This window comes from Vombatus ursinus, unplaced genomic scaffold, assembly GCF_900497805.2.
Source record: "Vombatus ursinus unplaced genomic scaffold, bare-nosed wombat genome assembly UNPS02014799.1, whole genome shotgun sequence".
Taxonomy (NCBI): domain Eukaryota; kingdom Metazoa; phylum Chordata; class Mammalia; order Diprotodontia; family Vombatidae; genus Vombatus; species Vombatus ursinus.
The window spans coordinates 37,312,298-37,325,095 of record NW_020954577.1 but is presented as its reverse complement, the minus strand read 5'-3'; the positions used below and the strand labels follow the sequence as shown (position 1 = coordinate 37,325,095).

The window sequence follows — 12,798 nt, the reverse complement described above, 5'->3', positions numbered from 1 at the left end:
GCCAGCTGGGACACTGACGGTGGTCTGCTTGGAATGTCTCTCATCCCTGAGTGATCCGGCAACCCGATAGAAAAGAGACCAACCCACGGTGGGGACACAAGCTAGCGAGATGCCCACCCGCTGCGCTGGTGCTGTACTTTTCTTCTCAATACACGAACAGAGTGATTCAGAAAATCTAAAGGATGATGTCTTACAACATCAAGATTAAAAGTAATAAGTAAATTATAACATTCACAAAAAATAGTTCAGCCTATTCATTAGCCACATCTTATTAATGCCCTTGCAATACTAAGCATTAAACACTTCGAACTTCCTTTTTTGAATGATAGCTCTGGCAGTTGCATGTTGGCATTTTGCAAACACTGACAAAGCCCCCAAATGAGAATCATTAAACAAACCACGGGCCCCCACACTGAGGACCAGGCCAGGAAAGACCAAGAGTGACCAGAGAGGACTTGAAAAATAAAACAGGCTTTTACACTAAAATTGTCAAAAGCCAAATGTTTAAAAATAAAGGATCTGATTAAAAAGATTAGTCCTACAATGATTTAACACAGAACATCCATTAAAAAAAAAACTAACACCTGGTCTCCGAGTGACCCCTCCCCCCCAGAGGATGTGTGGATGTTTGCCTCAAGGTTACCCCCAAAGTATGAAGGACTAACAACTCTTATTACAGAGCATCCAAACCATTGTTTATTTCTCTCAAAACAAAACAAAAAGCACATTTTCTATAAAGACAACTTAACGTAAGTTGAAAAAAAGGTCTGTGTTCTCTGCAGAGAAAGCATTCATTCCCCTCACAAATTGTGGCCACCAGGGATGCCCCCAGCGTCACCTCCCAAGGAGGCTGTCTTGGACACAAAGGGCCTGACACGGAGTCCATAGCACAGACCCACCACCAGGAGAAGGCAGCAGCCCATCCACCTCAGAAGCAAGTTCAGGACTGCTTGGGCAGAGTGTGGTGGGGTCCCAGGAAAACCCCACACTCTCACTTTGAGCAGCCCATCACGAAAGATTACTTTCTAAACACGTGTGGCTGAGGTCACGGTGTTTAACTCTCCCCATGTAAATCAGCAGGACCTGATCCAACAAACAGCAGCAACCGACCGGCCAAACTCCGTGCATCCGGGTGACATTTTGAGGACTCAACCGGCCAACTGAAGGGACCGCCTATCGGTCACCGAGCTTCCCCTCAAGAACCGCTTGGCTTCTCGCACAGTCTGATGAGACTGTTTTGAGGCAATGGTCCTCCACAAAAACAATGATGACAGCTCTGGGACAAGATGTTTAGATTACAAATTACTAATCCGTTCAGCAGAAGCAAATTTTGAACTCAGGCAGTGACCTAACCTCCCAGACCAAGCAGGGCAGACTTACCCCCATGAGTTCACCCCACTCCGTGTACAATTTTAAAGACACATTCAGTAAATCGCATCAAGTTAGGAAGCCATCCCATGGTTTTAATCAAGTCAAATGCCTCCTGTCTTCTTCATTCACCCAGAAGACTATGAAGGGGCACTGATATGGGTGGCCTTTTATTCCAACACCTCCCTTGACTTCCATTTTCCCTTCTTCCAGGCCATGCTCTGAGAGCCCAGACCCACCATCCCAAGCCCGAGCTGGGTCAGATGTTGCCACTTCCTGTCTAAACAGGGTGAGCTAGGGAGCTGCCTTCCAACCCTATGGTACCCCACTGAGGGTTCTTCTGACTCTACTACAGACTAGGGGAAGTCAACGAGTCTTCCTCCTTCCTTCCTTCCTTCCGCTGCAGAAGTGCTCATCAAAAAGGACTTAAGGGGGCAGCTAGGTGGCGCAATGGGTAGAGCACCTGCCCTGAAGTCAGATGGCCCTGAGTTCAAATCTGGCCTCAGACCAGACACTTGACACTTACTTGCTGTGTGACCCTGGGCAAGTCACTTAACCCCAATTGCCTTAAAAAGAAAAAGGACTTAAGAAATCAACCCAATCTCTGAGAGCCAGTCCCAAACAGCTCCCAGAACTGAGACACATACAAGCATACAGAGCTCAGCTAGGGCAACTAAGGGAAAACAACCCTCAGCTGAATCTTTCAAGACAACTGGCAACAAAATCGTTTATGAAAGCAAATGCTTCTTTCAGTCAGAATGTTTAAATATATATGTAATATCATATATTATATATTCAATGTATAATACTATAGTTTATATATTATATATCTCCTAAATATCAGTGATTTTAGCAATTCAGAGTATTTCATTTAATTCTGTCACCTGCCAAGGTTACTGGAACACCAATCTTCCCTCACTGACAAAAGTAAGACACAGAACTGAACTAGAGTACACAAACCTCTTAACTGTGACTGGAAAAGGTCTGCAGAAATCCATTCTCTTCCCTCTTCCCGCCCGTAAGAGGCACACCCCGGCCCCTGCATCCCATTTCAGATTCCCGCAGGGCTGACACTGACAGGCACTGAATTTTTTTCTTTTTTTCCCGCCAGGGGATCCTCTGGCACATAAGTCGAGGCCATTACTCCACGGCCCACCAAGACAAGCATTAACCAAGAGCACACAAAAACAAAAGCATGCAATCAGAAGGGACAAGGGCAGCTCCTTCCCCCCCGGGGGGGGGGGAGGGGGCAGAGAAGAGAGGGGGAGGGTTGAGTTTAAAAGGGAAGGAAACTAACCTGCAGTTAGGAGGTGGGTCTAACGTGATGTCAGCCAGCTCCTTCTGAATCCTAAGCCCAGGAGAGGGAGAAAAAAAGAGAAATGCAATGGTTAAGTCTTTGTCAAACACCTTTGACAACACCCGCATCAGGACAGACACCGCGGCAAGGCAGGGAAGAGCCAGGGCCAGAAAGGCTGCTCCCCCGGGGCCACGAAGCCTTCCCTGTCACCACCCGTCCGTGCTTCCTCAGCTCGCCCTGGCATTTGAAGCTGGGGAGTTCAAGCGTTCCTCTGTGCTAATAACTGGAAGTGCCCATTTCAGGGGAGTGTGAAGCAGACCCCGGCTCAGTCTCTTCTTACGGTTCGGCTGCTTTCCACCTAAGTCTGGCCAGAACTCATCCTCTCCCCTCCCAGGGTCTGCTGGGAAGGGCAGGATGCCTTCCCGGACACCTGGACATGATCAGGACCTCCACACCTACGGCCAGAAACGACGACAACGAGCATTTACAGAGCACTTTCAAGTTTATAAAGTGCTCACAGACATGTCCTTGGGTAGTCAAAACACCCTGTGCCAAGTACAGCTGGCATTACCCCCTTTACAGCTCAGAGAGGTTTACACAGCTAATGAGGGTCCCAGGCAGGATGTGAATTAACTTCCCTGCTCTTTCCACTACACTAAGCTAGGCTCTCCCTCATCCCACCACCCTGAGCCAGACAAAATAAACCTCTTCTTCCCTCCCCTCAGCTGGCAACTATCTCTTCCCGATAGTGAAGGTATATACTGGGCACAGCTTAGCCCCAGCAAGACTAAGTCCCCACCTTCCCAAATGCAAATAAACACCTTTACAAATCCCCCTAACTCAACACACAACCTTCCCACAACCCCGCCTCCACCATGGATTCTAAAGGCTAGCTTGCCATCCTCAAAAACAACCCCTGCCCCCCCCCCCCCCCCCCCCCCCCCCCACCATGGGCACCATTCTCCAGAAAAAAGCACACAGGACTAGGCTCCAAACCCAACCATCCCCCCCAAGGGGTCTAAAGGGACATTCTTTAAAGTCACTTCTAGCTCTGAATTCTCCAGTCCTTGGAATTTTTAACCCACCCTCCCCCCATCCAGTTCCTGACACAGCCTAATGAGCCCCAACAACACACCAGACAAACCACCTGCCCCTCCCTCCTCCCCCTGTGGAGTCACCCCACCACAACCAGACCACACATGATGCCTCCTAAAAATGGAAGAACGTTCTATCAGGGTGAGGGTGGGAAGGAAATATGTGCCTAAGTGAACACAGAAGAAGCACAAAGTCAGGGCAGAAGAGCCCTGCAGGCCTGGGCCACCTTCAGGACAAAAGCCCGGAGATGGGAGATGGTCAGTCATATGAGAAGAATAGCAAGCAGCTGGCTTGGATGACCAGCAGGTATAAGAAGTCTGGGAAGGCAAAGTGGGGCCTCAGACAGAACCATTTATCTGTACTTCTGCGAAAGAGGAGGGCTGGCCTGAATGATCCCATCAGACATCCATGGGAAGCCTTCCCTATGGGTCCCCCCCATCGGAATGGGAGCTCCTTGTGGGCAGGGGCAGTCTTACTGTGTCCTCAGAGCTCAGCACAGTGAGCACACTTCCTTCCTTCTCTTCCAGCTCTAACTCCTGGATACCCTGAGCGGTCACCACCCCCACAGGCAGGCCACTAGCCTGACATCCTCCCCAACACCAGACCCAGAGGTGCCCCAGAAAACCCACCGTCTCCCCTCCCCTCAATCCCAGTGGGGATACAATCTCTCTAGAGAAAAACCAGACACCATACGCTCCAACCTCTCAAACCCCTTCATAGCCAGAGGCCTCAAAAAAGTGCACCACTCCCAAACCTCTATGTAAGAAGTCAAATCCCAAGGATGCCTCTGTCAAGAACAGTTCTTCATCTGCAAAGGAACTGACTGGACTGACTGAAAGGTTCCCTCCAGCTCTAGACACTTTGATTCTGTCCCCTATTAGTTCTCCTCCAGCCTTATCTACTGGTAATGCAGCGACTGGAACCCTGGGCCCGGAGTCAGCAAGATCACTGAAATCCAGCTTCTGACATTTACTAGCTGTGGGACCCTGGACAAGTCATTGAACTTCTGCTGGCTTCTGTTTCCATATCTGTGAAATGAGGCTACCTACTTCAAGTGGTTGTTGTGAGGATCCAACGAGAGAACATTTGCAGAGTGGCTTAGCAAGCACAGGGCCAGGCATACAGCTGGTGCTATAGAAATGCTTTTCCCTCTACCGTTCTAACCTCCCCAAGCCAACCACACTGAGAAGCCATTTCTTGCCTCTCCCCCAACCCCAGCTCAACAGACAAGGCGACAATTTCCAGGGTGAGCCCCCTCCCCAGAAAAGCCAGGCCACGTCCCTCTGATCTTCCTCCCATCCCCAGCAAGTCCTCAGAAAAATGAATTTAAAAAGGAAAGCCATGGAAGCCTCTACTCAAGAGCACCCATCCCCTAACATAAGGAGTATTACTCCCAACCTGTTTGTTCCATCCTCCATCCAAGGAGGTGGTACCTGATTCTAAACCCTGAGTTGCCTTCTCCAGCCTCAGGCAGGCACACCCCACTCCCTTTCCCCACACCCAAGCTATCTTTTCTGCTACTCTGACCCCCAGACAACCAGGTGTCAGGTTCAGCATTGACAGAAAGCCCTCTAGCCTTCCCAACAGGGACAGCCCTCATCTCTCCCAACTATCAAGGGCTTCAAACCAAACAGGCCGTAATCACCGGCTCTCCATCCAACAAACACCTTCACCCAGAGTGCTTCCCCTCTATTACTTCAATTCCCTCCCAAAGTCCTCAGGTGCTACTAGCTATCATCCCAGCCTCCCCACCTTGGGCAGACCCACATTCTAACCATCCTCCCTCATCCCCCCGGGACAAGGCCAATAACCCCACTGCTCCCCAGGGCCAGTCCCCTTGGATGGGCTGACGGTTGGGCCTCTGTGTTCTCCCTGATCTCCTGAAGCCTCATAACTAGCGGGGGATGGGGGTGAGAGAGGGAGGGAGAGGGAGGGAAAGAGAAAGAGAAAAGGAGGGAGAGACAGAGGGAGGGAAAGAGAGAAGGGTAGAGGGAGGAAAAAAAAGGTGAGAGAGAGGAAGTTTTGTCCCCCAAAACTCCCCCCCCAGAAGGACTGACAGCTTACTAAAAATGTTCCTTCAATTCACTGAACCCTACAGTGCCTTTCAACACTGAATTCTATAGGCCATCTTCTGTTTCCACTGCTTTTTGATCTAAGTTACTATCATAGCTCTCAGACAACCAGATAGGCACGTGCGCACATGCACTGGAACACACAAACAAGGGGCAGCTAGCTAGGTGGCACAGTGAATAGAAACCCTGCCCTACAGTCAGGAGAACCTGAGTTCCAATTTGGCCTCAGACACTAGCTAGCTGTGTGACCCTGGGCAAGTCTCTTAGTCCTGTTTGCCTCAGCTTCCTCATCTGTCAAATGAGCAGGAGAAGGAAATGGCAAACCACTCCAGGATCTCTGCCAAGAAAACCCCACATGGAGTCATGAATAGTGGGGCACGACTTAACAACAAGGCCCAGACACCCTCAGTGTCTTTACCAATAAAATGAAGGGGGGTGCTCCCCACCTCCCTCAGCTCACCCCGCTGAGGAGCTCCATTTGCCTCCCCTCGGGGTCTGAGTGTCACACAAACATGGGCACACTGATAGAGGCCACCGTGTCACATACAGACGCAGACACCAGCACTGTTACACTCAGACACACACTGACACGTGTATCCCCCCCCCCCCCCCCAGTCCCAGGCACATGCACGGGGTCACTCACTCGGGGATGCTAAAGCAGAGCCATCCACACAGTTCTACAGACGCACGGCCACGCACCTCAGCCCGGGCCCCCTCGGACCCCCCGCCGGGCTGATATTGACATGCACTGACATTGACGCGGCTGGGGGCGGGGGCCCGAGGGGGGTCCCGGGGCCGGACCCCATCATGGCGGCAGCTGGGCCGGGCGGAAGGGATCGGCACACTGACCCGCCGGCCGTGGCGCGGGGCAAGGGGGACCCCCGACGTGGCGGCGGAGGGGGCGGCGGCGGGCTCCGGAGCCCCTCCAGCACCAGCTTCATCCAGCTGCGGCGGCAGGACCGACTGGTGCGTGCACGCGCCCCGCCCCCAGCGCGCCGCCGCCCCCACGCGCGCGCCCCCGCCCTCTGCAGGAGGAAGAGAAGTTGGGCGGGGGCAGGGGCGCGGGTGCCCGAGACCCGCCCCTCCCCCTCCCCCAGGGGAGGGGTCCGTGCCCACAGGTGCAGCCCGAGGGAGGCGGGGGTGGGGCCAGGGTCCTCCTCCCCAACCCCCGGGGGCTGAGGGCTGGGGGGCACCTCAGGGGGCTTCCGGGCTGGAAGGGCCTTCCAGAAGACCAGCAGACAACCCCCTGGGCAGAGACCCTCCCCAAGTCCGCGTCAGGGAGCTAGAAGGGCCCTCGGGGGACAGCTAAGGAAACTGAGGCCCGGGGAGGTCAGAGATTTGCCCAAGGTCACACGGAGGGCCGACGTGAGATCCGAACCCAGACCCAGATCCTTTCTGCAGGCCCACAGCGCCTCACACCCTCTCACACCCTGCTCCGCACGCACAGTCCCCACACATCAAGGCTGCGGAGAAGCTGCTGGTTCTCCCCGGGCCAGTCCGTCCTGGAGACCATGTCAGGAACCACGGGTCCCGTTTACTGAGGGCTGCGGAGTCTACCAAGCGCATCCCATCTCGGCGTAGCGAGAGCTCCTCTCATCCCAGCCGGGGAGACGAGGAGATCGAGGGAGACCCCGGTCAAGTGACTCGCCCAGGGCCACACCGCTAGTAACTCAGGCCAAAGGCAGCGAGTCCCTGTAACACCTTCCTAGGCCAATCCACCCCACTTTTTACAGGTAAGGAAACTACAGTCCCAGGGAGATGTTTTTTTCAAAGTGCCTTCCACAAGCAAGGCCACACAGCCAGTAAGTGGCAGGGCATATAGTCTGACTCCAAACGCAGAGATCTTTCTTTTACATTCTGCTGCTTCGCTTCCTTTGTCCTCTGGTTAACTAGACTATTACATAAGCAATTGGCAAGGGAAAGTCTGATTTGTGATTTTGTTTACTGTAAAATTCTATCACTCTCTGGCCTGGAGTCCCCACCTTAAACTGCTTCCTATTCCACCCCCTTCTCATTTAATAACAACAATAACTTACATTTATATAGTGCTTTACAATTACAAAGTGCTTTCCTCCCCAACAGCCCTCAGAGATGAGGTAATCCAAGTAATGTCATCCCACTTTACAGATGGGGAAACTGAGCCCAGAGAAGCTAAGTGCCCAAAGTCACATAGCTGCAAACAGGGAAACAGATTTAAACCCAAACTCTCACTGGGATAAGAGAGGATAGATACAACTGGATGGCAATTTCACAGGTACAGGAAACTCCCCACACCAATGCAAGTCAGCATTGACTTCTCTGCAACTCAGTCTTAGGAGTTGCCTGAAACAGAGAATTTTAGTGATTTGTCCAGAGTCACACAACCAGTATGGATCAGTAGTGGAAACTGAACTCAGGACTTCCTGGTTTCCAATCCAGCATTCTATAAACCATTATAACAACTTCTCCACAGCAACCTATCTCAGTAATAACACTTCAATAAGTAGGAACCCCCCCCCCCCCGCAAAAAAAAGCCCACTAAAGATAATAGATACCCTTTATTTTCACTTTCTAGAAAGAGATTTTTGGATCTGTCCATTCTGACTCTTCCTCTACACCCTCCCCAGGGAGTTATGAAAATATAAGTGAAAACTTGAGGATGGAATTTGGAAAATATTTGAACCCCCAATTTCAATATCCCAGAGGTCATTTCCACCGTCCTCAAAAAATTAAATTATCCTTAAAAAACATCTTCTCAATCTCTAATATCAGCTGTGTTATATCTGACAGTAATACTGAACTTAAGAGTTCTGAATGTAAGGAATCAAGATTTTTGGATTCCCCTCTATCTACACTCAATATTCTGTCTATATACAGAAATGCCTTTCTCCCTACTTCAAGACACTTGGAAATACTTATTAGCTTTTTCCCTGCCAGCCCAATTTTAGCTAACATCACAGACTAGACAGTTGTTACTTTTAAGAATAAAGAGCCATCAACTGTTTATCCTCCGCATCTCTGAGACATACATTCACATCACCTACCTCCTACTAGGCAAAGTGTTTGCCAGAGTCGCTTTCACACACGTCTATTTGACATCAAGCTCTCTTATCCAAAATCACTTGCAATCTGGGCTTTTAGGAAGAAACCACTGTCCAACATGTGGTTATTAGTCTATGTTGGGATGATCAAGGCTCTTTGCTTTCCCTCTCCCATCCCTAAGGCTCATCCTGCCTCTTTCAATACGATGGACAACTCCACCTTTCTGTATGTTCCAGTCCAGCTTCTGATATATACTGGCTGTGTGACTGTGGGTGAGCTATTTAGCCCCCCAACACCCTGGAGTGACCCTTTTAACATTCGTGGCTGCCAGAGTTGTTCTCTTCTGCATGCCCTCGGCAGGAACTCCATATACCAAAGAAATCACAAATCCTGGACTCCCCCCACAAAAAATGCCAGATATATTGCTAGACCACCTCCTTTCCCCCTCTAAAGTCACCTCATTTCCCTATCATTCCCAAGTAAAGGAGCTTGCTCAACTTTCTTCCCTCAAAGGAACCAATTCTGTCTCCTAGGAAAACAACCATAGCCTGTCTGCTCTGTAATTCACTGACCCTAAACGTAGCCTAGCCTGCATTTGTCACACTTGCCTCGGCCTGCTTTTTATCCTTGTATAATAGGGATGCTCACCCAAGTACAAAATGAGGAAGCAACTATTCAAAGACACGGCCCTCCCCATCCCCAAAGGTCCGTTTCTGCCTCAGTCAAAGAAATACAAGTGGCCCCTTAGCATTCCCTGAAGATCAGAACTGCACCAAGACTATCTCAGAGGTTCAGGGCAATCAGTCCTATGTGGTCTCTATGTCCCACTCCACCCTTGGCTCTCACTCCTAACCAGACTAGGCCAAAAGGAGAACCTTGGGGACTTCAGAACCACCTGGTGATAAGCAACCTTGCTGAGGCACATATGACCACCACCACCAACTCCTTATACTGCCTGTATTTTCACACACATGAAAATCTTTGGATCCTCATAATCACCCCTTGTGGGAAGAAGGGCAGATATCATTATCCCCATCTTACTAACCAGGAAACTGAGGCCCAGAGAAGTTAAAAGCCACTGCCCAAGGGGCCACCTGGCTTACAGGAAGCTAGCTGAGGACTCAGGTCTTTTTACTACATCATGAGCTTTGTCTCAACTGCCTATTGTTGGGGTGACGATAGCTTCCTAGATCCCAATTATTCCAGATTCCAGTCAGTGAAGAGCACCAGAATAATGAATTCTCAAACAAATCGCCTCTTTACTAGAGAAATCAAAGATCAAACAGCCCATTTCATTTTTAATTTTCTCCAAAGGACTCACCCTAGTCCAACCAAGACACTTATCTCCCTCCTGTCCTCCTTGTGGTCAAGAGTCTACCTCTTTATAACTGAGTTTGATTAGAAATATTTCCCAAAGTGTTATCTGAGGGCTCCTGTGGAATGGCTAAAGATCAATAGCAAAGGAGAATTAAAAGATCATATTAAGAGATGATGGGGAGAAGGAGTAGCTGCTGACAGGGCACAAGGCTAAGAGAGGGGGGGAAAAGTAAGAACAGTATAGAGAAGAAAAGATTTACACTCAAGGCAAACCATGAAAGGAAAGAAACCGTGTTTTACGGCTTTAGAGCAGGAAAGATAGGATTGCCAGGAAAAAAGCTGAAAGGCTTTCCCTGAAATTTAATGAGTTGAGAGTTCTTGACAAAAAAAAGGGGGGGGGGGAATAACTCATTTAGAGGGAGTTTCTTTCTTGTAATTCTTGACAACTCATCAAAATACCCTTTTTAATTTCAACAGAAAATACCTTCTTATTTGCTTTCTTGACCCCATCTGTAGTTTGTAAGGTCTGTGCCCCTCTGATAACAGCAAATGATTTCATCACGCTGGATATGGGTACAAAGCAATATTCAAAAATTCTTCCATGCAACAGGTGAAAAGGAAGAAAGACCACAGTTTTACGTGGATATGAAGCTGTTGGGAAATATATCCAGATGACGGGGTGGAGGCAACTGAGAGAGGGTCAGAGAGAGGTTATAAATAAGAGAGGTAATTAGAAATCTGATTTAGGAGGTCGGTGTTTTGAAAGCCGGGCCAGGTGAGGACCAAGTCAGCTCCCCACAGGATTCGAGGTGGGGTGGGGGAGGGGTGGGGGGCAATAACAACGGGCCGGGCCTAGCTCCGTTTTCAGAGAGCGGGCTGGGCCCGGGGTGGGGGTCCGGGGGATGGGGGCACCCACCTCTTGGCGCTGGTGGAGAGGAGCTTGGAGTTCTTGCTCATGCTGACTTTGCTCTCCTTCTTCTTGGGGGTGGCGTTGCTTTCTTTCTCCGTCTGTTGGTTGGAAGATGAGGATGAGGAGGAACTGGTGCTGGCTCTCGAATCGTCATCCGACATAGCGAACCCCCCCACCCCCACCCCACCAACAATCCCTGCGGGAGACAGAGAAAAGACAAACCATCCGGTAAGTGTCCACGGCCGAGGGGCGCCTGGGGGAGTTGGGGGCGAGGGCTGAGCCTGCCCCTGCCGCGCAGACCCCCGGGGCCGGCTCGGCCGCCGACCGCTCCGAGACCCGGTTCCCCTCCCTCGCTAGGCCCCCGGCCCCCCACCATCACGTCCGGGGAAGGAGGGGGCTTTAAATGGCTCTCCTGGCCGGGGACAAGAGCCGGAGGATGGAGGAAGGGGGAGGGGGCGCCCACCACGGAAACAGCCCGCATGGGGCCGGGGATCCGGCGGGGGAGAGCCGACTCGGGAGGGCCGGGGGCGGCCGGAGTGCGCGATGTGGGGGAGGGGGACGGGGCGGCCAGCTCGAAACCCCTCCGTGGAACCTCACAAACTACGCCCCCGCCCCCGGGACCACCCCTCTTTCCGCCGCCGAGCCGGCTCCGGGGTCCGGGGCTATGCCGGCGTCGCCCCCCCCCCCCCCCAAACTCGGGGTGTAGGGCCGGGGCGGGGGAGAACCCCGACCCCACAGAGGAGCAGTAACAATGAGCCCGCGGCACGGAGGGCTGGACGCCGGGCCGGGCCGCGGCGTGGGGGAGGGGCGGGGGTCTCCCCGGGACCGTACCTCGCCCGCTCTTTGTGTCTGACTGCTCGGGGCCGGGGCCGCCGCGGGTGCCGCCGCCGCCGCCGCCGCTCCTCCCCCCGCCGCCGCCGCCGCCGCCGCCGCCCCGCTCCTCCCGCCGCTCCGCCCGCTCCTCCCGCCGCTGCTGCCGCTGCTCGGGCCGCCGGGGCTGCGGCGGCGGCGGCTGGGCCTGGCCACTCGTGTCTCTCGCTCGCTCGCTGGCACAGAAGCGGAAGTGCTGCAACAGCAACTATTAAACAGGCAATGGCTTCCCTCGGCCACACTCGCGCACACTCACACTCACGCGCGCGCAGCCCCGCACGGCCCTCCTCCGGGCAAGCCCCCCCCCTCCGGCCCGACGGGGGCGGCCACGGCGCACGTGGGAGCGCCGCCCCGACGGCCGGCCCGCCGGGAGCCCGAGGGGCGCCGGGCGAGAGGGGCTGCCCACGGCCGTGCACGTGTGGACGGCCGGCCGGCTGGAGACGCGCACCGCGGGCGGCGGGACCGGGCCCCGAGGCGGTCGGCCGGGAGCCGCCGGACCGAGGTCGGGGTCGGTGCAGGTGGGGGGTGGGGTGGGGGTGGGGTGGGGTGGGGTGGGGGGCCGGCCCGGTGCTGAAATTGATGGGGGTGAGAGCTGTTCGGCCACGGCCTTAGGGCTGTGCAGGTAAACAGTCATCCCGACCCCCGGCCGTTCTGGGCCACACTGGGCATTTCACAGACGTTGAGCTTCCTTTTCAGCGTGGAGCTAGCACAGAGTATCTCCCAGGCTCCCCGGTCTTTGTGGGCCCCCTTGTAAAGGCACCAGCCCCAGCACAGTGGGGTACACGGGCAGCCAGCCGCATTTCCCTGGGCCACTGTGAATTACGGCCTTGGAGGTGCCATCATTTCCC

At 53.2% G+C, this 12,798-nt stretch overlaps 1 protein-coding gene across 3 annotated transcripts in view; it reads right to left on the bottom strand.

Annotated features, from left to right (window-relative positions):
* LOC114050648 (ubiquitin-conjugating enzyme E2 E1) overlaps positions 1 to 11,966 on the bottom strand; it is a 68,695-nt gene extending 56,729 nt beyond the window's left edge. The window contains exons 1-3 of one of the 3 annotated variants that reach the window (XM_027872493.1): positions 11,912 to 11,966; positions 11,087 to 11,178; positions 2,666 to 2,716 (exon numbers count right to left, since the gene is read on the bottom strand). In XM_027872493.1, the coding sequence (XP_027728294.1) occupies positions 2,666 to 2,716; positions 11,087 to 11,127 (92 nt within the window). In that variant the 5' untranslated portion in view covers positions 11,128 to 11,178; positions 11,912 to 11,966. Of the gene's footprint in view, positions 1 to 2,665; positions 2,717 to 11,086; positions 11,277 to 11,911 lie in introns of those variants that run through there. The other 2 variants (XM_027872491.1, XM_027872492.1) reach the window with 2 other exon arrangements.
* Between the last annotated feature and the right edge of the window lie 832 nt (positions 11,967 to 12,798).